At 44.5% G+C, this 24,348-nt stretch overlaps 1 protein-coding gene across 1 annotated transcript in view; it reads right to left on the bottom strand.

The window, feature by feature from the left end:
• Positions 1-8,183: 8,183 nt before the first annotated feature.
• ARID1A (AT-rich interaction domain 1A) overlaps positions 8,184-24,348 on the bottom strand; it is a 258,375-nt gene continuing 242,210 nt past the window's right edge. Inside the window, exons 18-20 of the mRNA XM_082245747.1 lie at positions 18,103-18,994; positions 11,334-11,464; positions 8,184-11,237 (exon numbers count right to left, since the gene is read on the bottom strand). Coding sequence (XP_082101873.1) covers positions 9,582-11,237; positions 11,334-11,464; positions 18,103-18,994 — 2,679 coding nt within the window. The 3' untranslated portion in view covers positions 8,184-9,581. The remainder of the gene's footprint in view (positions 11,238-11,333; positions 11,465-18,102; positions 18,995-24,348) is intronic.

Raw genomic sequence — 24,348 nt, 5'->3', positions numbered from 1 at the left:
CGCGCACAACGAAGGCAAGACAATATCCTCATTAAGATGGAATTCCGAAACTCGTTTCGGAAGAAACGAAGGATTAGGTCGCAAGACCACCTTATCCAAATGAATAACCAGGTACGGAGACTTGCAGGACAAAGCCGCCAGCTCCGACACTCTGCGAGCCGAAGTGATCGCCACCAAAAAGGCGACCTTTTTGGACAACATAGACAACGAGATCTCCCTGATCTGTTCAAAAGGAGCACGTTGTAACACAGAGAACGAGATTCAAGTCCCAAGGGGGCAGAGGATCCCGCACACCCTGAACAAAGGTGCCAACCAAGGAGTTGGAAGCCACGGGACGTTGAAACAGAACGGCCAGTGCAGACACCTGACCCTTTATCGTAGCCAGCGCCAAACGCTGATCAACACCCGTTTGAAGGAAAGACAGCACACGGGAAACCGAGTACGTGCGGGGTGAAAACCCCCTGGACTCACACCAGGCAAAATAGGCCTTCCAAGTACGGTAATAAACCTTCCCTGAGGAAGACTTCCTCGCGTTGATTAAAGTATGAACGACCTCTGGAGAGAGACCCCTCTCCTTCAGGACCTCGGTCTCAACAGCCAGGCCGTCAAAGCCAGCGACTGTAAAGCAGGATGGTATATCGGTCCTTGAGACAGTAGATCGTCTCGAAGAGGCAGACGCCACGGGGCGTCGACCGCCAGATTCACGAGGTCTGCGTACCAGGACCGGCGAGGCCAGTCCGGTGCCACAAGAATCACCGTGCTGCGTTCCGAGTGTAACCTGCGAAGGAACCTGGACAGCAACTGAATCGGTGGAAACGCGTACATCAGCCTGTACTGATGCCACGGGGCCACTAACGCGTCCGACGCGTCTGCCCGAGGGTCGCGCGTCCTTGCCACGAACCTCTTCACCTTGTTGTTGAGACGAGACGCGAACAGGTCCACATCTGGAAGACCCCACTTCGCGCACAACATCTGGAAGACAGCCGGGTGGAGAGACCATTCCCCCTGATCCAGGGTCTGGCGACTCAGATAGTCCGCCTGCCAGTTCTCCACCCCCAGAATGTGAACCGCCGTTATCGCCGGGACATGAGTCTCGGCCCAAGACAGAATGTCGGCCACTTCTCGAGCCGCTCGGGCACTCCTGGTGCCCCCTTGGTGGTTGATGTAGGCCACCGCCGTGGCATTGTCCGTCTGCACCCGAACCGGGCAGCCCTGCAGCCGGTCCGTCCAGCGATGAAGACAGAGACTTATCGCACGCAATTCCAGAATGTTGATCGGAAGGGAAGACTCCCCCTCCGACCAAGTCCCCTGGGCGGACAGAACGCCCAGAACTCCACCCCAGCCCGACAGGCTGGCATCCGTGGTGATTACCGTCCACGAGATCGGACGAAACGACTTGCCCCCGGACACCAACGGGGACTGGAGCCACCACAGAAGGTTTCCTCTGGTGCGATGACTCAACGAGATTTGAAGATCCAGAGGTTGAGGTCGCCCGTCCCACCTGGACAGGATCTCCGCTTGGAGACCCCGCGTGTGAAACTGGGCGAATGGAATCGCCTCGAAGGCCGAGACCATCAATCCCAGACATCTCATACACGTCCGCAGAGACGAGTGCGGAACGTCCCTGAGGGACCTGACTTCCTCCTGGAGAGTCCTGAGTTTGTCTTCCGGCAGGAAGACCTTCGCCTGCACCGAGTCCAGAATCATTCCCAGATAGGGAAGACGAACCGACGGACTCAGTGTCGACTTTGGAAAATTTATCGTCCAACCAAACTCCTGCAGAGTTTGCATCGTGACAGACAGGTCCTTCTCCAGACCCTGGCTGGTCGCAGACCGAACCAGAATGTCGTCCAGATACCCCAGGACAGAAACACCCTGGGCCCTCAATAATGCCAGAACCGGTGCAAGCACCTTGGTGAAGACCCGCGGAGCCGAGGCGAGACCAAAGGGCAACGCCACGAACTGGTAGTGATCCTCCGCAATGGCAAAACAAAGGTATCTCTGGTGACCCTCGAAAATGGGGATGTGAAGATACGCATCCTTCAAATCGATGGAGGCCATGAATTCCCCCGGAACCAGGGCAGCCACCACCGACCGCAGGGATTCCATGCGGAACTTGCGAACCCGCACAGAGCGGTTCAGAGCCTTCAAGTCCAGAATTGGACGAACCTTGCCCTCCTTTCTGGGCACGGTGAACAGATTGGAATAAAACCCCCGAAACCTGTCCCGATGAGGCACCGGAACCACCACTCCCTGAGCCCTCAGGTCCCGCACCGCCAGGTGCAGGTCCCGCAAGCGCTCTGGAGACAGTTGAAGATTTGAGGGAAAAAATCTGCTCTCCGGCCGAGAGAGAAACTCTATCTTGTAACCAGATCGAACGATTTCCTGAACCCATCTGTCCCGCACACGGGCCAACCAGGGCTGAAGAAAACCGAGCAAGCGTCCCCCCACCCCAAAACTGTGTGAGGGCGCCCCTTCAGGCCGAACTGTTATGGGCTGCAGATCCGGATTGGCCGGACTTCTGTTTACCAGACCAGGGCTTCTTCTGAGAACCTTGACCTTTGAACGGTTTGCCCTTGTAGTGCGGCCGAAAGGCACGAAAGGACCCCTGAGGGGGCCGAAAATTAGCATGCTTCTTCCCAGAAGCCCCCTTAGCCTTGGGGAAATGGGGCAAGAGAGTGCTCTTACCCCCGGTGATCCCCTTAATCAACACATCCAGGGACTCCCCAAAAAGGCGAGACCCATCATAAGGTAGATTGGCTAAGGTCTTACGTGAAGATTGGTCCACCGACCAACATTTTAACCAAACCAGGCGGCGAGACAACACCGCCACGCTGTGCACACGTGGAGCCAACGGAACCAGGTCCAGGTCCGCATCACACAGATACATGACACCCTGGTGGATTTGATCCACCATATCCAGGGTCGCCGGCGAGGCCGAGTCGGCCACTAGGACGCGCCTAAGCATCTGCGTCCAACTTGCGATCGCCTGGGCCGCCATGAGAGAAGCAAACAGAGCCTTAAGCATAGAACCCACAACAGAATAAGTATGACGGGCAAGAGACTCCAGTCTCCTATCCGTGGCATCACGGAACACAGGGGAATCCTCTGCAGGAATCGCAGTGGCTTTGTTCAAAACCGCAATTGCGTGATCCACTGGGGGAGGCACACACCACCTTTCATCAGTGGAAGGCGAAAAAGGATAACGCAGCTTGAATCTACTTGGTACCGCAAAAGGTTTGCGCAGATTGCGCCATTGATCCTTAACAGCGCGCTGAAAATCATCATTGCAGGGAAAAACCTGCGGCGTCCTGCGTTTTCTCTGCGTCCCATAAGCCGCCAAGGCAGCGGGGGGACACACTTCGTCCTGCAAACGCAGCGTTTGCTTAATGGAAGCAATCAACTCATCCATGATTGCAAGCTCTTCAGGCGAGCCAGGGGGAGAATTATCAACCCCCTCAACTTCAGCCTCCACCTCAGACCCCACTAGATCAAGAGAGGAGCGGGACCCCGATAAGGAGGCCCCCGCCATAACAGCCCCATCACCTTCACCCTCAGAATCAGAGGAAAGAGCAACTCTGGGCCTTTTAGTAGATTGAGCAGCCACCAGCATCTGCACCTGAGCAGCAAGGCCAGCCACAATAGTGGCTAAATCCCCCCCTGGGGGGGAAACAGCGGTCCCCTGGCTTTCCACCAATGCTGTAGGAAATTTGCCCTCCTGAGAATCCATTGCCCCTGTAATGCCAGACAACAAAGGGTTAACTGCCCCTTTTAAGCAAGCGCGGCAAGCGCAGCCCACCGCACCACACTCAAGCACAATAAGACCCCCACAGGGAATATGCAAACTGAACACAGGCAATGGATAGCAAGAACAGAAGGATAAAACCTGAGGAGACCCTCGCCGCTGCTGCTGCCTCGATCGGTGTTCCTGGAAAGAGGAAGTGATGCTGCCAGGGCGCTCTATGTAAGCCTATGGAGGCTACAAGAAAATGGCCGCCATGCATGTAAAACATGCGGCCGGAGCGAGTGTAGGCAAAATGGCGTCGTTTGGCGCCGAAACCGCCACTCCACAGTGCATTAAAACACACATTACATTCCAAAATCAGAATACATGTCAGATCGCCGCAGCGATCGCTGTATATGCCCAAACATGCCAAAAAAAACATGCCCCACAGCACACAGCTTCTCACACTGACCAGTCTGACACACACAGTGTCATACAGCTCCCCCCCCCTTGCAGCCCACAGCATGCAGCCGAGAGATAGGGAGACAAGCAGTGTGAATAGAGGCAGGTTACACAGTCCCAGACTGACACCCCCCCAGACAGACAGGTCCCCACATAAATACACTTACCTCACATGGCGTGGGGGACCCGCACAGGCGAACAAGCCGCTGCACATGAGGCAGGGAGAGTCGCATTCAAGACGCACACAATGGGGGTTAAGAAACCGCACAGCGTCCAGTGAGGTAGCCACCTCACCAATCATCCCTGCACCGAACAGGGATGGGTCGATCACTGTGCCAGGAGCGTTACCTGGCTGAACGCTCGATGGCAGACTGGGAAGCCACTGACCCACGACCTGCGACCAGGGGGATCAGCCCGAGACCCAGTCCGCATGATCCTCTTCATCAGAAGAACTAACTAACGCTGACAAAATAACAGCTAAGTAAAGGTAGAGAGAAAACTCAAACAAAATTTTAAAAAGAAGAAAGAGTCTGGGACAGAAAGTCCCAGTACAGAGAGAGCCAGCCACTCCTGACAAGCTAGACATTAAAACTGAGATATGGTTGCAGGAAGTAGGAGGGTATTGACTGGGGACCACCCCTTGAGGGTGGGATATGTTAAAAGCTTTATTGTTAACATATTCTGTTGCCTAGCTACTCCTTCGGAGCAAAGTCTAATACCCATATGTGACGAATATGAAGAGGCGGCGACTGTCGGAGGACGTAAGAGAAAAGTATATTAAGATAGCTTAGCCGACGACTAATAATTCCTTGTACAGTAATAAAGCATTGTGACTTTTCGAATCAGCACTACATGGATTGTGCTTGTGCTGGTAGCTACCATGTCCCTTGAAATAGTCAGTCCCCTGTCCCACAGATATCCCTACAGCTGTAAACTGATGATGCGGCAGGAGTTAATATGAGCGGCTGTACCAGTCACAGGCACTTGTCTGCCTTTTCTGTTTCCTGTGCAATTGAAAGAAGCTGCACTATCAGTTCCTACAATAGAAAACATATGAATGGAGGACGGGCAGATGAAGTCACTGTGTGGGAGCTTAGTCTGCACTTTTAATGACTGCCTGTGACAGACCGAGCCACTCCTTAACCCCAAAAGCATCAGAGCTGTAGGAGTACCTGGGGAGCAGTACAATGAAGATTGAGCATGATTCACACACATGCGACACGGGAGCCAGCGTGATTCTACTGCAGATTCCTGCATCGCATCTCCCCCGCAGGCAGTTCACACTGGCCTATACGAACCACTGCAGGTATCAATACAAAGTTAATGACACCCAGATCGGTTTGCAGGGGCACCTGAGAGTCCCCGGCAGGGACCCCTACCAGGATTAACACTCCCCCCCCGCACCCCCAGTGTTAACATCCATGTGATCAGATTCCAGTACGGAGGGAGAGGGAAAAAAAAAAAAAAAAAAAAAAAAAAAGGTTCCAGCACCTTTTTTATGCAAATCCAATGCAAGTTTAGCCATACAACCGTATGGCTGAATTCGCATTTGGACAGACATTGCATGTGCTCTGCACAGCAATGCGGTGCGAATCACATTTGATGTCTGACATTGCATGTGTGAGATCCCAAGCTGAGGAATACAGTAGCACCAGCACATGACAATTTATTCAAGTACCATCACTGGTGAAGATAAAAAAAAATAAATAAATATATATATTATATATATATATATATATATATATAAAAAAAAATGTTAAATTTCCGAAAAGCCCTCTTGTCCACTGCCAGACCACCAGTGCTCCAGATCAACACAGTACTGGTAATATAATTTTAAAAGAAGCGCAGTAAAAAATAAGCTAACCGTTTTTCATTTCACTTTTCCTGAGCACATGAAGAGGAAACACAGTCGCTGCTGGACTTTGATACCTGCTAGTGTATTGGCAGACCATGATAAAGCCATCAGAAAAACAAATTCTTAAAATAAAAAACAAGGGACCAACCATCTTCACACGCACTACCAATTATTTTGACTTTATGTAAATTTCCATTTCCTAAACACCAACCAACCAGCTTCTGAACCCCCTGAACCATAGATCTGCTGCAAATTTAGGCGTACAAATCCTAATCGAAAGCTAGTAGCTAGCATAAGAGTAAAAGAATAAGGGCCCACTTTAAATACATGCAGATTGTTTCTAAGAGGATAACTAGAAGGGATAAAATAGAATGAGATTACAAGGGAAGTCTGCAGAGAACACAGGACAGCTCTGAGCTTTTTTTTTGCTCTTCTCAAGCAGATAAATATGCCATTGGAAGCATTTTGGTTTAACAGCCCAAACAAAAGGGGAGCAAGAGAAGCCTATTGTTAGGATTTACATAAATTGAGTATGAGCTTTTCGCACATATTAACTTTGTAAATAAGGTAATGCTTTGCGGAGATCAATCATTCATTCACGTGCAAGCAAACATTTGTTTTTTCGTTTTTGATGTTTTTTGAAAATTGATATTTACCAGATTTAGCCTACTATTTGATCTCTCCAACGTTGAGACAGTAATACACTAGGCCACCGTGAACTCACTCTAGTGGTCAATCTAAACATTTTTATATTTAACCCGTTACTGTAGAGGCAAGAAAATGAGGAAAAGGAAAGTGCAACAATTCAAAGTATGCACTCAGAAAATACATTGCATCTTCTTTGTAATGGTTACCAGTTAAAGTAGAGCTATAGGCAAAATACATGACATGATGCTGTCTGCAACTAGCATGAATATGGCAGTTCTGTGCAATCAGTTTTATTAACCGTTGATTCCTTACTTTTCTATACCATTCAAACGGCCAAACTATCCAGCAAAATTTTCCATCACAGGGTTGCAAAAAAACACTTAAAACAATGATTGTGGCGTTTACAATGGTCACCTTTCATACATATTGCTTAAACTTTTTTTTTCACAATTTATTTTACTTTAACTGTTTAGAAAGAGGTTAGGTGTAGTTGAGATTTAACCTGTCACCTAAAGTTCTTTTAATACAGTATATTCATCCAAGAAAGAAAAAAAACTGGTACCAGAGTGCCTACGCTAATGTGATATTTTACTGTAGAAGAGTGCTGTCACTATTAAAGAAAGTGAAAAAATGCATTAGCAGTATAATATAACTGTTTTGAAGGGGGAGTCAGAGAAACAAAAGTTGCTGTATGCTAGTAACAAGCATCATAGAAGTCTTTCATTTTAACCATAGTTACACCTAAACACCAGGGCTAACAATGTTTGGAAATGACTTGACAACTAGAATTAAAATAGATCCATTCCATCAAATCTGCACCACCAAGAGGGTTTTTTTTTTTTTAAACATTTTAAAACAGCTATTTGAACATTATTTTTCTTTGCATATGTTCAGCTAGACTGCTGTTCCAGACAAAAAAACTGAAACTTAGAGCACTGTTCCAAACAAATAAAAACCGTAACTAAGCATTTACAGATTAAACAAAGGCCAGGATCTGGGGAAATAAACTAACCAGGGTGCAAGCAGGTGGAAACACCCGTGAGGAGGCGCTGCACTGATTAAAGGATCAGCTCACTTAAAAAAAAAAAAAAAAAAACAAACATTTTTTGCAGGAAAAAAAGTAAAAGGTGCATTTATTCTTTTGGAGCCTGTAAGCATTGCACCAGCAATCAGAACGCTAGTGCCATGCAGGTCTCCTCCAGATCTGTCAGTGTATCTGTGTGCCTGTACAGGCAAGCAGATACACCAACAGGAAGAAAAAATTAACTACCACGGCACTCCACAGCGCCATGGTAGTTCATTGAGATTCACAAGCTGACAGCCGCAAAGGATGTCAGGGTTTGTAGTTCATTCATACACAGAGCTAAAAACGGATGGAATATGTAACATTACGAAAGGTAAACTCATCCTTTAGGCATGCTGGCTGGTCTTAAGTGAGATGCCAATTTTCCACAATTTAGAAAAGCACAATAAATCTCTTCACAACTCTATTAACAAGATTTAATGTACATTTATTTTTAACACGGGAACATAGAGTATAAAGATTTCATACTGAATAAATGATATATTCATTAAGCAAAATAAAAATAAAACAAATAAAAGGAATAGGCTGAAATTTACATTTTTTTTCAGAGCTACAAATATGCAGAAATCGCTGGAAAAAAAAAATTGTCAAATTGTTTCTGGAACTGAAACAAAAAAAAAAAAAAAAAAAACACAAAAACAAAAAAATGAAAACCTCACACCTTGATTGGAAATGGAAAGAAAAAAAAGTTGATAGGATTGCTGGATATACAAAGGGACAAAGGGAGGAAAAGATGGTGGCGAGCCTGTTGCTCTTTGGATCAAACAATCTGCAAAATGTTCCTCCTCCTGGAGGGTAAAGGGGGACTAGGGATAAGTAACCGTGACCCCCTTTTTTCTTCAGATCCAGGGAAAAGAGCTCGTGAAAGTGGTGAAGGTTAAGTGAGGGGAAAAAGTTGAGGGAAAATACAAGAGGTGTGTCTTTAATGTACATCATCATATATATACAGACATCGCAGCTTGCAACCTACAAGCTAAAGGTTAAAACCAGTTATAAGAGGCGATCTCCGATTATTACAATCTAAGTTTAAAGAGGTAAGGGTGTTGCTTCACATGAAACTTTGGGGGAAAAGCGACTTCTTTGCGTCTGTCTCTCCTCCGGAAACTAAAAGCGACCTTTGCCGCTCTCTCCATTTAAAAACCTACATCTGGAGTCTCTGAGGTTGTGGGTTTTTTCCAGCTCCAATTGGATTCTGCAGGGTTTCTCAGCACAGTTAAAAAGGTAATGTCTTTTCGGGACTTTTTTTTTACGCTTTCTTCTCTGTTTAAAGGTACAGGGCACACAAACTCTATTCTAAAGATTGCAAGGTGAGAAGGGTAAGTTATTTTTTTTTCATTTTTTTATTTTTTTTAAGTATAGGAGGAAATTCTTCTCCTTTCTTGGTGGTTTAAAAGTCTTTAACTCCTTAGAATATGGAGCCCGTCCCTTGGCTGTTGCAGGGGGCCAACAAACAGTAAAGGTAGGGGGAGGGTAATTAAGTACAGTGGAACCCATTCCCCCAAATTTAACAAAAAGATTAAAAAAACAAAACAAAAAAAAAAAACCCAAAAAAAAAAAAGGAAAAAATATTCACCGAAATACAGTAGCTTTGGTTCTCACCAAAACACAGAGAGGAAGAAAAAGGGTAGGGGAGGTCCACGACAGTGACCAGATCTCCTCTCTGGGGCAGACAGTGGATTGAAACATAGTTTTTGCATAAATAAAAAGGGAGGATGGGAAGAAAAGGGAAGGGATTCAACAGTCAGGGAGGATTTCATTCTACTGTGATGAGAGGAGCAAACTATCTGGAAAGATGTCCACTGTAGCCGTCATGACTGACCAATCAAAAAGAGGACATCGCAGATGACCTGTGACACAGAGCAGTTCATTAGTGGAGACACCGAGATGTCCAGCAGACGGGACTCGTACAGCGTGAACTCTGAGTGATTTTCTTCAACCTTGGCCAAAGCCAGCAGGGCACGTGAGGCTCTTCTCATCATGTCCGTACTGGTGGGCTCAAAGGGAGCAGAGGGTCCATGTAAATGTGCAGCCTGACTCTGTTGAAACTGGGTGGCTGCCAGACTATCTTCAAGAAAGCCTAATAGGTTACCAATGCTGCCTTTCTGTAGGGCAATAGCCCTTGCTGCTAAACTATCCCCCTGTGCCAAGTTTGCCAAAAGCACCACTGCCATTTCCCTGCACACGTGGTTTTTTCTGTCACTTAAGAACCTCACCAAGGTTCCATAGAGCTTCTCAAGACGACTGAAAGGTGGTGTAGCTAATATTAGGTCCACATTGCTGTCTTGAATACTCAGTTTGCTCAGTGCTTCCAGTACCAGTCTCTGGGGTGAAAGTACTGCATTGGGACCCAATGTTACAAATGGGTCCTGCGCTTCCGCTGATGGACAAACTGCCCAGTGTAGCAGACCATCAAGAATGGGTAGACAAATGCTCTCAGGGAAAGGGGAAAGGTCCAGCTGACCAGAGATGTTGGCAATTGTGACTAGCGTGTTTTCACGCAACATTTCCAAACAGTCCCACCACCATTCAGCCTTGTTGCTGCTAACTCCTTGATCTCGTTCTTCCTCTTTTTCGTAAGTAAGAGGTGCTTGTTTCCGTTCTGGGTGCTTATGATGGAGCAAAACTAGTTTACCAAGAATCAGCAGCAACCCTGGGTGCTTGGACATTTCCAAGTCATTGCCTGGCACAAAAGACAAGCTGCGCAGGATGTTCGATATGCACACGCAACGACGAGAAAGAGCATCTTGCCAATCTTCCAGTGTGCACAAAGGGGTTTCATCTTTACTACGTGGTTCATCTTCCAGAATTTTAAGACCATGTCTGTTGCGTGGTGGGGGACTACCACCTAATGCAAATTCTGTGTCGTCATCTGGAATCTCCCCTCCTTCTGATGGCAAAGAACTTGACCTGGAACACAGCACATCATCTATGGTAGGAGCAGTGTCCTCTGCCCCCGTTACTTGCTGTTCTCGCGTTCTGCGTTTTCCCTGGGAGCGTTTACGGACAGGGGGATCAGGCCGCCTCTCAAAATGAGTCTGGATGTGTTCTGTTGTATCACCCCCTCCTATTTGCCAGTGCACGAGGCCACTATCAAATTCTTGTCTACGACCCAACCTGTGAGAACAGTCCAACACAAAAGCATCTTCCCGCTGTACAACCTTGATTGGGAGTTTGTCAAACTTGCTGGTATGCCGCTGGGTATCCTCATTGTCTGCACAAGGAGCCAAGAAGGCTTTTCTTTCCTCTTCTCCTTCATCCTCACTTTGGAGATCATCAAGTGACTGGCAGCCCTCTCCATCACTATATTCAACATCACTTATGAGTGGACTTTGAGAATTTCGAGAGGAAGGACTAAGCAGATTCTTTTGCCCAGGCTCTCCAACTTCATACTCGCGAAGGATACCAAAGATCTCAATTAGGCAGCGTCTGAAGTATTCCACCAGCAGCTCTAGCAATCCAGGCAGCTAGAAGAAGAAAGGTGTGTGTTAGGGTACAAAAATGTAAAAAAAAGCATAAATTGTGAAAAACACTAAAAACATTCTGCACACTTGTACTCTCACCTGGCTAAGGTTAAATGTCATGATGCTGTTGTCATCATAAAGAAGAATATTAATAGTATCCAGTGCCCAAGTACTTTCTGCAAGAAGACCAGATTTCAGAGACATCATCACACGCCAAGCCTCAGGTGTACCTAAAAAATTATAAAAAGATTTCATAAGATACAGCATTTGCCATTGTTCCAAGAATTAAAGTGATATTAAACCCCCCAAAAATGTTTTATATATTGCAGCTGATCAATTTCAATGTGCGGGCCCCCCCCCATAATTTTCCTAATGATCCAGCCAGCAAGTATGTTATTTTCTTAACTTCCTTTAACAGATAAAGCTGTTTAGCAAAGGCATTCATTTTGAGACCCCATTCAACACTGACAGGGGTGCTTACAATGGTAAACTTTAAAATTATTTAACACCTTTATCCCAAAAGGAAAAAGCTGTTGTAACCCCATTGTTCTGCTGGATACATGCAGAGTTGTGTGTCATTCAACCCAAAAAACTGACAGCTAGCCGATCTTGGTGAGGCCATTGGCTACAACCACTGATAGGATGCTGGTTTTACAGCATGTTCCTTTGATAAAAGCCAGTCGTTAGCTGTAAACACTGACTGAAAGTCAGGCGGTGCTTGCTGAACTGGCAGATTTTTGGCTCTTGTGTACCCAACTTTAGCAGTAAATTGTTATACACTACCCTCTCCCCTAGATTGATGTTACCCAAAAAGGTGTCTGCCACCCTCCCATTGGAATGAAAAAAACATGAAACCGTTTTACTGGCAAGATTACTAGGTAAGAAAAGGAAAAAAGCCTAAACAATAACGCAACCACAACATTTGAATGCTGGTAAACTGCAGTACTACATTTTTTGCTTTTGGGTTTAATGCAGCTTTAATCTTGCCATTGTTACAAGTTTCTCAGATTTAAAGCATTATTAAACCACAAAAGAAATACATTTGGGCCCCTGCAGGAGAACGTCATAATGTGCTAGTATGAACTACATACTAGCATATTATAAACAGACTTACCTTAAAACAAAGCCCTCCAGCACCAGTACTGTCATTGTTACCAGGACTTCCATCTTCACCCGGTATTCCTTCCGGGTTAGGACATTTGAATAGCTGAGACACAATGACGTCACTCCCTCACATGTTCACGGAAGTCACAGCTCTCAATAGACGGCATGTTGTCCATTGAAAGCGCAGTGCACATGTGCAGGTGAGGTCACTGGCTGCCGGCTGCTATAGATGTAAATATCTAAGTAAACGGTGCACATTTAGGAGATATTTAATGTACCTACGGGTAAGCCTTATTATGGGTCTACCTGTAGGTAAAAATCAAACAGGTTACTTTAGCAACACTTTAACGCCCTTGGCTCTAACTAGAATTTTAACATATCTGAAATTTGATTTCTAGTCCCACCTAAAGGCTAGGCACCTCTGTAGCAAAGTTTATTCAGAAAAAAAATCCAGTGATGAAAAAAAAAAAAAAAATATATATATATATATATATATATATATATATATATATATATATATATATATACACACACACACACACACACACACACACACACACACACACACACACACATACACACCAAAAAAAAAAATTATAGGAACACTTTTTAATCAGAGTATAGCATCAAGTAAATTAAACTCCTGGGATATTGATATGGTCAGTTAAGTAGCAGAGGGGGTGGTTAATCAGATTCAGCTGCTTTGGTGTTAATGAAATTAACAGGTGCACTAAATGGGCAACGGGATGACCTTCAAATCAGGAATGGTTTCACAGGTGGAGGTCACTGACATTTTTTTCCCCACTTTTCTTTTTCTGTTTTACACTATTTAAGCATTTGGCTAAGCCAGTGTCACTACTGGTAGTAGCATAAGGCAATACCTGGACCCTATAGAGGTTGCATAGGCAGTCAAACTCCTCCAGAATGGCACATCAATACGTGCCATTGCCAGAAGGTTTGCTGTGTGTGTCTCCAGCACAGTCTAGAGCAGTGGTTCTCAACTCCTGTCCTCGGGACCCACTAACAGGCCATATTTCAAGTATTACCCTGGGGAGATGCAGACTAGAATACTGCAATCACTGAGCAGCAAATTATATCACCTGTGATGTATTTCAGTTATCTTGCAAACCTGGCCTGTTAGTAGGTCCGGAGGACAGAAGTTGAGAACCACTGGTCTAGAGCATGGAGGAGATTCCAGGAGACAGGCAGTTACCCTAGGAGAGCTGGACAGGGCCGTAGAAGGTCTTTAACCCTTCAGGAGTACCAGTATCTGCTCCTTTGTGCAAGGAGGAACAGGATGAGCACTGCCAGAGCCCTACAAAATGACCTCCAGCAGGCCACTGGTGTAAATGTCTCTGACTAAACATTCAGAAACAGACTTCATAACGGTGGCCTGAGTGCCCGTCATCCTCTAGTGGGCCCTGTGCTCGCTGCCCGGCAACACGGAGCTTGATTGGCATTTGTCATTGAACACCAGAGTTGGCAGTTCTGCCACTGGCACCCTTTGCTTTTCACAAGAGCAAGTTCACCCTGAGGACGTGACAGGCGTGAAAAGGTCTAAGGAAGCCATGGAGAATGTTATGCTGCCTGTAACATTGTTCAGCATTATCGGTTTGGTGGTGGGTCAGTGATGGTCTGAGCATATCCATGGAGGGGGACACAGATCTCTACAGGCTATACAATGGCACCCTGACTGCCATTAGGTATCGAGATGAAATCCTTAGACCCATTGTCTGACCCCATGCTGGTGCAGTGGGTCCTGGATTTCTCCTGGTGCGTGACAATGCCCAGCCTTATGCGGCGAGGGTATGCAGCCAGTTCTAGGAGGACGAAGTATTTGACACAACTGACTGAACGGCCACTAAGCTCATCTGACCTAAATTCAATAGAACACCTCTGGGACATGTTTCGGTCCATCCGATGCCACCAGGTTGCACCTCAGTCTGATCAGGAGCTTAGTAAAGCCCTGGTATACTTCTGGAAGGAAATACCCAAGACACAATCCGTCGTCTCATTAGGAGCATGCTCGGACGTGGTCAGGCATGCATACAAGTACAAGCAAAAAATTGGGGGAGCAAACCATGAACATGTATATCTAAAGCCGGTGCAGCTATGGACCAAGCAACATGTATATTAAAAAAGAATAGCGCAACCATGCAAAAGAAATGACTATTAAATATGGAGACAATCCATAAATAAAAATGGGGGTTTAGTCCCACCATATGGCCATATCGTGCTCAAGCCCACCACTGCGTCAAAGTACCCCATTATCAGTGGGTCCTACACTATCCATAAAAAAGGGGTGAATCCAGCCTCTCTTACCCTTGGAGATAACACTCCTTGCTGGGAAGATGTGCTAATGCACTGCAGGGGACTCCTCCTATATCTACTTGATAGAGGACACAAATAGAGTACAGGTGTGTGTGGGGGATGGGATGCTCAACCTCATAAGTCTGGTCAGACCGAATACATAATAAACAAGCAAAAAATTGGGGGAGCAAACCATGAACATGTATATCTAAAGCCGGTGCAGCTATGGACCAAGCAACATGTATATTAAAAAAGAATAGCGCAACCATGCAAAAGAAATGACTATTAAATATGGAGACAATCCATAAATAAAAATGGGGGTTTAGTCCCACCATATGGCCATATCGTGCTCAAGCCCACCACTGCGTCAAAGTACCCCATTATCAGTGGGTCCTACACTACACTCTCCAAGGGTAAGAGAGGCTGGATTCACCCCTTTTTTATGGATAGTGTAGGACCCACTGATAATGGGGTACTTTGACGCAGTGGTGGGCTTGAGCACGATATGGCCATATGGTGGGACTAAACCCCCATTTTTATTTATGGATTGTCTCCATATTTAATAGTCATTTCTTTTGCATGGTTGCGCTATTCTTTTTTAATATACATGTTGCTTGGTCCATAGCTGCACCGGCTTTAGATATACATGTTCATGGTTTGCTCCCCCAATTTTTTGCTTGTTTATTATGTATTCGGTCTGACCAGACTTATGAGGTTGAGCATCCCATCCCCCACACACACCTGTACTCTATTTGTGTCCTCTATCAAGTAGATATAGGAGGAGTCCCCTGCAGTGCATTAGCACATCTTCCCAGCAAGGAGTGTTATCTCCAAGGGTAAGAGAGGCTGGATTCACCCCTTTTTTATGGATAGTGTAGGACCCACTGATAATGGGGTACTTTGACGCAGTGGTGGGCTTGAGCACGATATGGCCATATGGTGGGACTAAACCCCCATTTTTATTTATGGATTGTCTCCATATTTAATAGTCATTTCTTTTGCATGGTTGCGCTATTCTTTTTTAATATACATGTTGCTTGGTCCATAGCTGCACCGGCTTTAGATATACATGTTCATGGTTTGCTCCCCCAATTTTTTGCTTGTTTATTATGTATTCGGTCTGACCAGACTTATGAGGTTGAGCATCCCATCCCCCACACACACCTGTACTCTATTTGTGTCCTCTATCAAGTAGATATAGGAGGAGTCCCCTGCAGTGCATTAGCACATCTTCCCAGCAAGGAGTGTTATCTCCAAGGGTAAGAGAGGCTGGATTCACCCCTTTTTTATGGATAGTGTAGGACCCACTGATAATGGGGTACTTTGACGCAGTGGTGGGCTTGAGCACGATATGGCCATATGGTGGGACTAAACCCCCATTTTTATTTATGGATTGTCTCCATATTTAATAGTCATTTCTTTTGCATGGTTGCGCTATTCTTTTTTAATATGCATACAAGTACGTGGGGGCTATACAAACTACATTGAGTTGCTGCAATGAAATTTTAGCAAAATGGACTAGCCTATTGCATCATTTTTTTGCATTTGATTTTTGGGGTGTCTTTGAATTCAGCCCTCTGTAGGTTAATTTTCATTTCCATCAAACGATGTGGCATTCTTTGGTTATGAACACATTACCCCAGTCCATATCCGTATAGATATTTTTCTAAATTGAGATCTGATGCGTTTTAAAAGTGTTTCTTTTTTGAAAATTAGATTATATATATATATATATATATATATATATATATATATATATATATATATATATATATATACACACACACACACACACATATACACACATATACATACAGTAAACCCCCGCTCCATCGCGGTTCAGTTTTTGCGGTCCCTGTATATTGCTTTTTTTGTAATGTTATTTTACTATATAATTCATTAAAAATTAAATTTTGTGTTTTCCATAGCTCTTGCTATGTCTCTCAGTATCTTTTATGTGTTTAAATGAGTTTCTATTGTTTTAAAAGTGTGTTTAAAGACCTTAAAATGCTTTTACACGTAAAGTGACAGTAAAAAAAACATGCCTACAATGCATTTTATTAGGGTTTTTCTATTTTGCGGATTTTCACTTTTCGCGGCTGGGTCCGGAACATAACTCCCGCAATGGAGGGGGGTTTACTGTATACACACATTTATATATATATATATATATATATATACACATATACATACATATATATATATATATATATATATACATACATATACATACATACATATATATATATACATACATATATACATATACATACATATATACACATACATATATACATACATACACAAAAATACATCCGTTTTGGTCACCATTCCTCAAGAAAGCTATTGCTGAATTAGAAGTTCCGCTAAGGACAGCAAAACTATTAAGGAGGTGGAGGACCTAAACTAGAAGGATCGATTACAGTTGTGACAACATTGTAGAAATATATCAAAGGTAATTTCAGTAACTCTTCAGTCAAAGGTTCCTGAAAAGGACACATGGCCATGATTTGAGGTTAGAAGGGAGCTTTAACCCTAAATTGAGGAAAGGGTTCTTTACTGTTTGAGCAGTAAAAATTTTAAATTCCCTCCTGTAGAAAGTGGTTACTAATTGAGTGTGTCAATTTAAAAAAAACAAAAAACCCCACCACGTTTGATTTTTTTTTTCTCCGGAAGCAGAATATAAAGGGTTGGTTACAAAATAAAAAAAAAATCTCTAATGTTGAACTGGATGGACTAGTGTTTTTTAAACTATGCAACTATATGATTTATAAATCCAGTATGCCCGAGCTACAATTAGGTACTTGCAATCTGGCTACAAAAAAAGCACCAAATACATTTTTATAACTTCCCACTTCTTTAGGAACTGCTGCATTTCTAGCTTTTGGAGCAGAAATAATAAGCTCCATATTTGCCTCCTGTCCAACGGTCCTAAATCTGCAAGGGGTCCCATGACAGCATCTTCTCCCCGACTCCTAGGTGCCGTCCTCTGGCTATCGTGATTGGCTGGGGCAGAACGACACCTCCTGAGTCCTGAGCATGCACATGAGTCAGTCCTCCTAACACCAATCGTCTCAGCGATGTAAACTGAGCTACGCATGTGCCATAAAAGACTGAGCAGGCATTTATATTTTATTGCAGAAGAGACACGACTTGCCTCTTCTGTAATAAATAGCCTGCCTGTTTGTAAGTTTTTCAATGTTGTATTTAGTTCCACTTTTAATTGGTACAACCACAACTTAGACCCTACAATGCTGACTCTGGAAAGGAGGTTAACAAAACCATATAAGATTATCAGTAAAAGGCTAACTATACACAATCCGTTTCAAAAGCAACAAGTAAAAAAAAAAATATGATAAGACTTAAAGAGTTATCAGTCCATTTTATTAATTTACGTTCTTATATTTTACAGCCATAAACTATAAAATGTACACACCTCTACCAAACCACTTACCAATCTCTTTCGAAGTTAGTCTCCTCCTTGGCTTCAGTATGGGCTGTGTGGCTTCCACCGAACCTGGAGGGAAAGTTATGTCCCTGCGGATGAGTGGTGGCTGAGAAGGGGTGGGCACAATGTGGGATGCAGGCACAGGTGGTCCAGCTTTCTGCATCTTCAAGAAAGGAGACTTGCTGGGTGAAGTGTGGGCTTCCAAAGGCCGAGGGGTGGCTGGACTTGCTACCTGAGGAAGATGATTAGGCATGCTTGGGGAGGCCTGGTAACCTGACTGTGGTGGTGGTCTAGTTAGTGGTGGGCCAGCGGCAGGCACATAAGGTGGCTGCTGCCTGTTGACATGAGGTTGCCACTGACCTTCGTGACTTAAGCGCTGTTCTGAAAGCAGCATTTCTTCACCACGGGGTGGTCCAGAATGGTAATTTGGTCCTTGTGTACTGGATGCAGGTGGACCAGGCCTGCCCTGGTAGTTATAACCCATCTCACTTCGACCTTGCCACATAGCCCCAGGTTGTGACGTCTCTGCAGATCCTGCCATTCCACTAGGAGGCAGGGGGGGCTGTGAGTTGTTGCCTGGTGCTGCAGGCACTCTTTCACGACCAAACTGAAAAGGGAATTGATTCTGACCAGAGGGTGGTGGCCTGCGCTCCCCGGCACCTTGTGGATAATTGCTCCCATATTGCCCATAGGGATCCGGTGTCTGCTGTGAGCTAGGAGCTGGGGAGGGCTGTCCAGGGGGTGGTGGAACTCCAGACCCAGGTGTCTGTTGTTGCTGAGGTTGTGCCTGTTGTTGACTTTGTACACTCTGTGGTCCAGCATATGAAGCACTGTATATTTCTCCTTCATGACGTTTAGAAGATGGTCCATAACTACCATCCATTGGCCTCTTATAGTTCTACAAAAAAAAAAAAAAAAAAACAATTATGAACGCAACCAATTTATTTAGGACAAGTAGAGGTAGATAAATCAACTGAGCTTAAGAAAAAAAATAAAAATAAAAAAAATAGACATTTTAAAAAGAATGTGAATAAGCTCTAAATATATTTTTGATAAAAACAAAGAGATAGACCAATTCAGACCCTGTCAAAGTGCAGTATCACACAGTGCTTCAAAAATCAGAATAGCAAGCCTTTTTTTTTTTTTTTTTTTTTTTTTAAAAAGGAGCTGTATAATTCAAGGACAGATTTCTGTAAACACTAGATTTTTACAAACATTGGTATAATTTAAAAACAAAATAAAAAACTGCCTCTTGGCCTATATTTAAAACATCTGACAAAACAATAGATGCATTAAAAGCAGAAATTAAAGTAGAACTAGAAGTTCACTTAACAGTCAAGTCTATCCATCTTTTAGGCACTCTAATGGTGAAAGACCAACACACCTAAACCTCCAAGTTTGCCAAAAACCGAATCAGGAAATATTCCAGAAAGATCTTGCCCCAAGGAATTAAAACCAGGTGCTGAATCAGTCCATTAGACTACCTCTAACTTCAGGGTGGACTGACCATTTAAAGGGTGGAGTAACCAAAAAAAATAAAAGGTTACAAGGGGTGGGATGTTAAGTGAAAAGACAACACAAACTGAAAAATCACCACCATATGGCAATTACGAATAAAGGGATTCTAAAGGCTGAAGGATGCAAAGAAAGCATTAAGGCAAACAAAATAAAAATACTGAGTGCATCGCAACCCTTTATACTTACCCGAGCCAGCAATGCACAAATGTGCAAGGCAGCGGCTCTTTGCTTTCTCCCTCCTTACAGGCTCAGACAGCAGTGTAAGCCATTGGTTCTCACTGCTGTCAATCACAGCCAGCGAGGAGGGAGCGGGGTCAAGCCTTTTTCTGTGTCAATGGACATACAAAGCAAGCTTGGGTGCGAGTGCCCCCATAGCAAGCAGCTTGGGATGAGGCACCCCAGAAGAAGATCGGGGCTGCTCTGTGCAAAACCATTCCACAGAGCAGGCAAGTATAACAAGTCTGTTGTAAAAAATAAATATATACAAAAAAAGGTTGTCACTTTTAACCAGTTGCCATAGTAGTTTTATGGCTACATGGCAGCAGCTGTGCAACGCGCCACATGCAATATATATATATATATATATATATATTATATATACACACACACACACACACGTATACTTGATCCGTGCTCCCTCTGTGTTCCCAACCCAGGGGCGCACCAGCTAACAGCATGATTTGATCCAGCACCGATCAGTTAACAGGTTCAGGCCAATGATGCACATTTTCTATTAACTGGGAGCATTCAGGGGGTTAAAATTTAACACTTTCACTGCCCTGTCACAGTATCATTAGTACAGTTGACAGATTTTTTCTGATCACTGTATTGGTGTCACGAGTGACACTAGATAGCATTAGCATCAAACTCAGATAGCGTCACTTTGCCCACCGCATATTCACTAATTTTAACTCTGACTGCAAGTAACACTATCAGAAACACTATAAAAAAAAAAAAAAAAAAAAAACACTCCTTTTCTAGGTACAGTGTCTGAATGGATCAATATCTTTGATCAGAACTATACTAGCATCCTCAATAGTAGTGTCCTCAAAAAGTCAGCATTAGCAGATCAGCCTCGACACTTGCCAGCACCTGCGTTTAGCCCCTCAGAATTTAAAACTTTTTCCGGTCTAAGCCTCAACATGGGCATTGCTAAAAAGAATGGCGGTCATATTGGTTCACAGACCCGATTCTTCATATGCCTGTGTTCTCTGCTGCCATGGCCAGGCGTAGATATAAGAACATAATGCGATTTATGCATTTCAACAATTAAACTGTCGTCCTGGGGGTGTCCCAGGATATGATTGGCTTGACAAAATTCGGTTCCTCGTAAATCACTTTAACCAAGAATTTGCAGACATGTAAACACCAACAAAACATCTGCGTAGAGTCTTACCTCAATTTTTTTGGCCGCCTTTCATTCAAACAGTTTCTCCCCAGCAAGCGTGCCAGATACGGGGACAAAATGTAGTCTGTGGGAGGGCAACAGGCTATACATGTAATTTCCAGGTTTACAAGGAAAAATAGTCATTTGGATCCCCCCAGATGCCCAGACTACATGGGGAGCAGTGGCATAATTGTTTGGGACTTGGTGGCTCCCTCGTTCCGTAAAGGGTATAACTTGTACATGGACAATTGTTATACAAGCATGCAACTTTTTAGACACCTTTTTGACTTCTAAATTGGCTCATATGGCACTGTGAGACCTAAATTGCCCCCAACGGCTTGTATATATCCAACTTACAGGAAGAAAGCCTGCTTGAGAAATTGCTCACAGTGAAGTGAATGGATAAACAGGATGTTTTCATCCTGTCTTCCATTCACGCAGACAACTATCTAAATCACAACGCCGACTGGTGTTGAGAAGCCCTTCTGTGTCCACAACTACCACCATAACACGGGAGGGGTAGACTTAAAACTGTACTTCGTTTCCTATAAAACCAGATGCTGGTACAAGAAAGTGCCTGTATATTTATTTCAATTGGATCTATTCAATGCTTTTGTACTATACAAAGCATCAGAAAGAAGTGGATCTTTCAGGAATAGATCAAGACTCTTCTGTATACAGAAGGCGCTGCGGCCCAAACACACTAATATATATATATATATATATATATATATATATATATATATATATATATATATATATATATATATATATATATATATATATATATAGCGCACCTTCCTAGGTAAGGTGCTAGGGAAAGTATAGTTTGTGACACAGGCTTTTATGACTATCGCAGTGGGTAGGCACAACAGTAGTGCATCCTGGGATATGTTATAAAAGCAATGGGCACATGTGACAGGGTGTCTTAGGACGGGAAACCAGGTCCCAGGAGGAGGGTGAAAGCAGTCTCTCCTCCTGTTGCTGAGAAAGGTCAGGGGCGGTTGGGCCTTGTGGACCAGAAGTGTGGTGCTGAGCCAGGAGGTCCAGTGGATACTGACAGTGGAGAAAGTGGCAGAGCAACCTGAGGAAAAACAGTGTCTGAGTACCAGGGAGCTTGTCGGGTGTCTGCTCAGAAACGGGGACCACTCCAGTGAGAGTCAGTGGACAGCGCTAGCACACTCAGCAAGTGATAAAAGGGGTGCCAAGTTAGGACCCTGAAGGTTTAACACAACAGGATCACATTTACTCTTCACTACAGTGGCAGAGTGAAGCAGCGGCCTTTCTGCATTCTACAGATAGATGTCCTCTACATTGTGCATAGTTCTAAGTTGGAGTATCCCACTCATCCCTTCTCCCATCCAAGTTCCAATAAAAACAAAAAAAAAAAAAAAATCCCCTGGACTGTTCATTGTCTGAGCCAAGTGATAAAGTGACAAGTTTCTACGGACTGTTGCTACGGGTAATCCAATCTCAGCAGCTCTCTAGGGGGTGGTGCACTATATTATATATATATATATATATATATATATATATATATATATATATATATAAATATAATGCTCCTCTCCTATAGCTAAGCGGAGAAAACGCTGGTTTCCAGCGTAGATAGGGATGTGTAGATATGCGTCCTTGATATCTATGGAGGCAAAAAAGTCTCCTTGGTGTAGGGATGCCACTAACATGCGAATGGACTCCATTAGAAACCTCTGTACCCGCACAAAGCAGTTCAAAGCCTTGAGGTCCAGGATTGGACGCTTTTGCCTTCCTTCCTGGGCAAAGTAAACAGGTATGAATAAAACCCTTGAAAACGTTCCTGAGAGGGAACCGGCACAATCACCCCTTGCGACAGCAGATCTTGTACCGCCTCTTGGAGATCCCTTAAACTGTCTGGAGATGGGCGCAGATTGGACGGGAAGAACCTATCCGACAGTCGAGACCGGAATTCGATCTTGTACCCTGATCGGATCAGTTTGTGAACCCATTTGTCCTGAAACAAGGAAGTCCATGGTTCCCGAAAAAACGAAGACGTCCCCCTCCCCCAGAATCGGGTGAGGGTGCCCCTTAATGCAGACAAGGATTTGTCTGTAGATCCGGATTGGCCAGTCTTCGGTTTACCTGACCGTGTCTTCTTGGAACTCCCAGAAGACCTGAATGGCTTTCCTTTTTTATTTGCCACCCGAAGGTACGAAAAAAGCTGCCTATGAGCAGTAAAGAAAGGCCCCCATCTAGAGGGAGAAGAGTGCTCTTCCCACCCATAAGGCCTTTGAGCAACTCATCGAGGGAGGATCCATACAACCTATCCCCCATAAAGGGAAGGTTAGACAGCGCCTTTTTGGAAACCTGGTTTGCAGACCAGCCTTTTAGCCACAACTTGTGTCTAATAATCCCCACCACAGAACCACATCCAGCGACGCAATATATATATATATATATATATATATATATATATATATATATATATATATATATATATATATATATATACACACACACACACACACACACACACACATACATACATAGAAGGGCTTGAGCCATTTGATCCATGAGCTCAATCAGCCACGGGGAGAGCTGTTCCGTTTCCAAGACCCCTTTTAGTAACTTCACCCTTTCAGTGAGTGTCTGACACCAGGCTGGTCACAAACATTGGTTTCAATATTGAGCCCGCTAAAATCGCGGGATAGAGACTCAGTCTCTCAACGGGGTCTGTAAAGGCCAGGGATTCCTCCACCAGGACCACAGTAGACTTATTCAGTCTGGAGACTGGATGAACCCCCTTTGGTGGCACGGTCCACCGAGTGGAGTCCTTATCCGCGAAGGGATAATGGCGTTTAAAATGCTTGGGCACCACTAACTTGTGCTTGATGCGCCCCCACTGTTCATTGACCATATTGTCAAAGTTCCATACAGGGGAACACTTTGCCCGATGACTGAAACTTTAAGTGCTTCCACCAAGGCACTTTCACGCGCAGCGGCTGACGAGGACATGTCCTCTTCACCATTAGAATTCGATAACACAGAGCCACCAGGGTGGGGTGCGTCTGCGGCAGCCACATCTGTCTCTGAATCTGAGGATACAACAGAGGAAGGTGAAGGCAAAGGGCACTTATGGCTAGCGTTAACACTAAATCCACTTTTGACACCAGGCGTTTCAATACAGCTGTAAGAGCTGACGGGCCGTGACCCAGAAGGTTCCGCAGTCGCACTGAGGGAGTCTGTAGGTGAAATTCCATTTCCAGCAGACAAAGGCATCAGATGGTCCCCAGGAGGAGACCCAACCAGAAACCCCCCCCCCCCCCCCCACAGAACCGCTGCAGTGGCCGCAATATATCCACCCCCCAAAA

Source organism: Pelophylax lessonae, assembly GCF_965119305.1.
Source record: "Pelophylax lessonae genome assembly, chromosome: 2".
In the NCBI taxonomy this organism is placed as follows: Eukaryota; Metazoa; Chordata; class Amphibia; order Anura; family Ranidae; genus Pelophylax; species Pelophylax lessonae.
The sequence above is the reverse complement of the archived record's forward strand: the minus strand, read 5'-3'. Positions and strand labels throughout refer to the sequence as shown.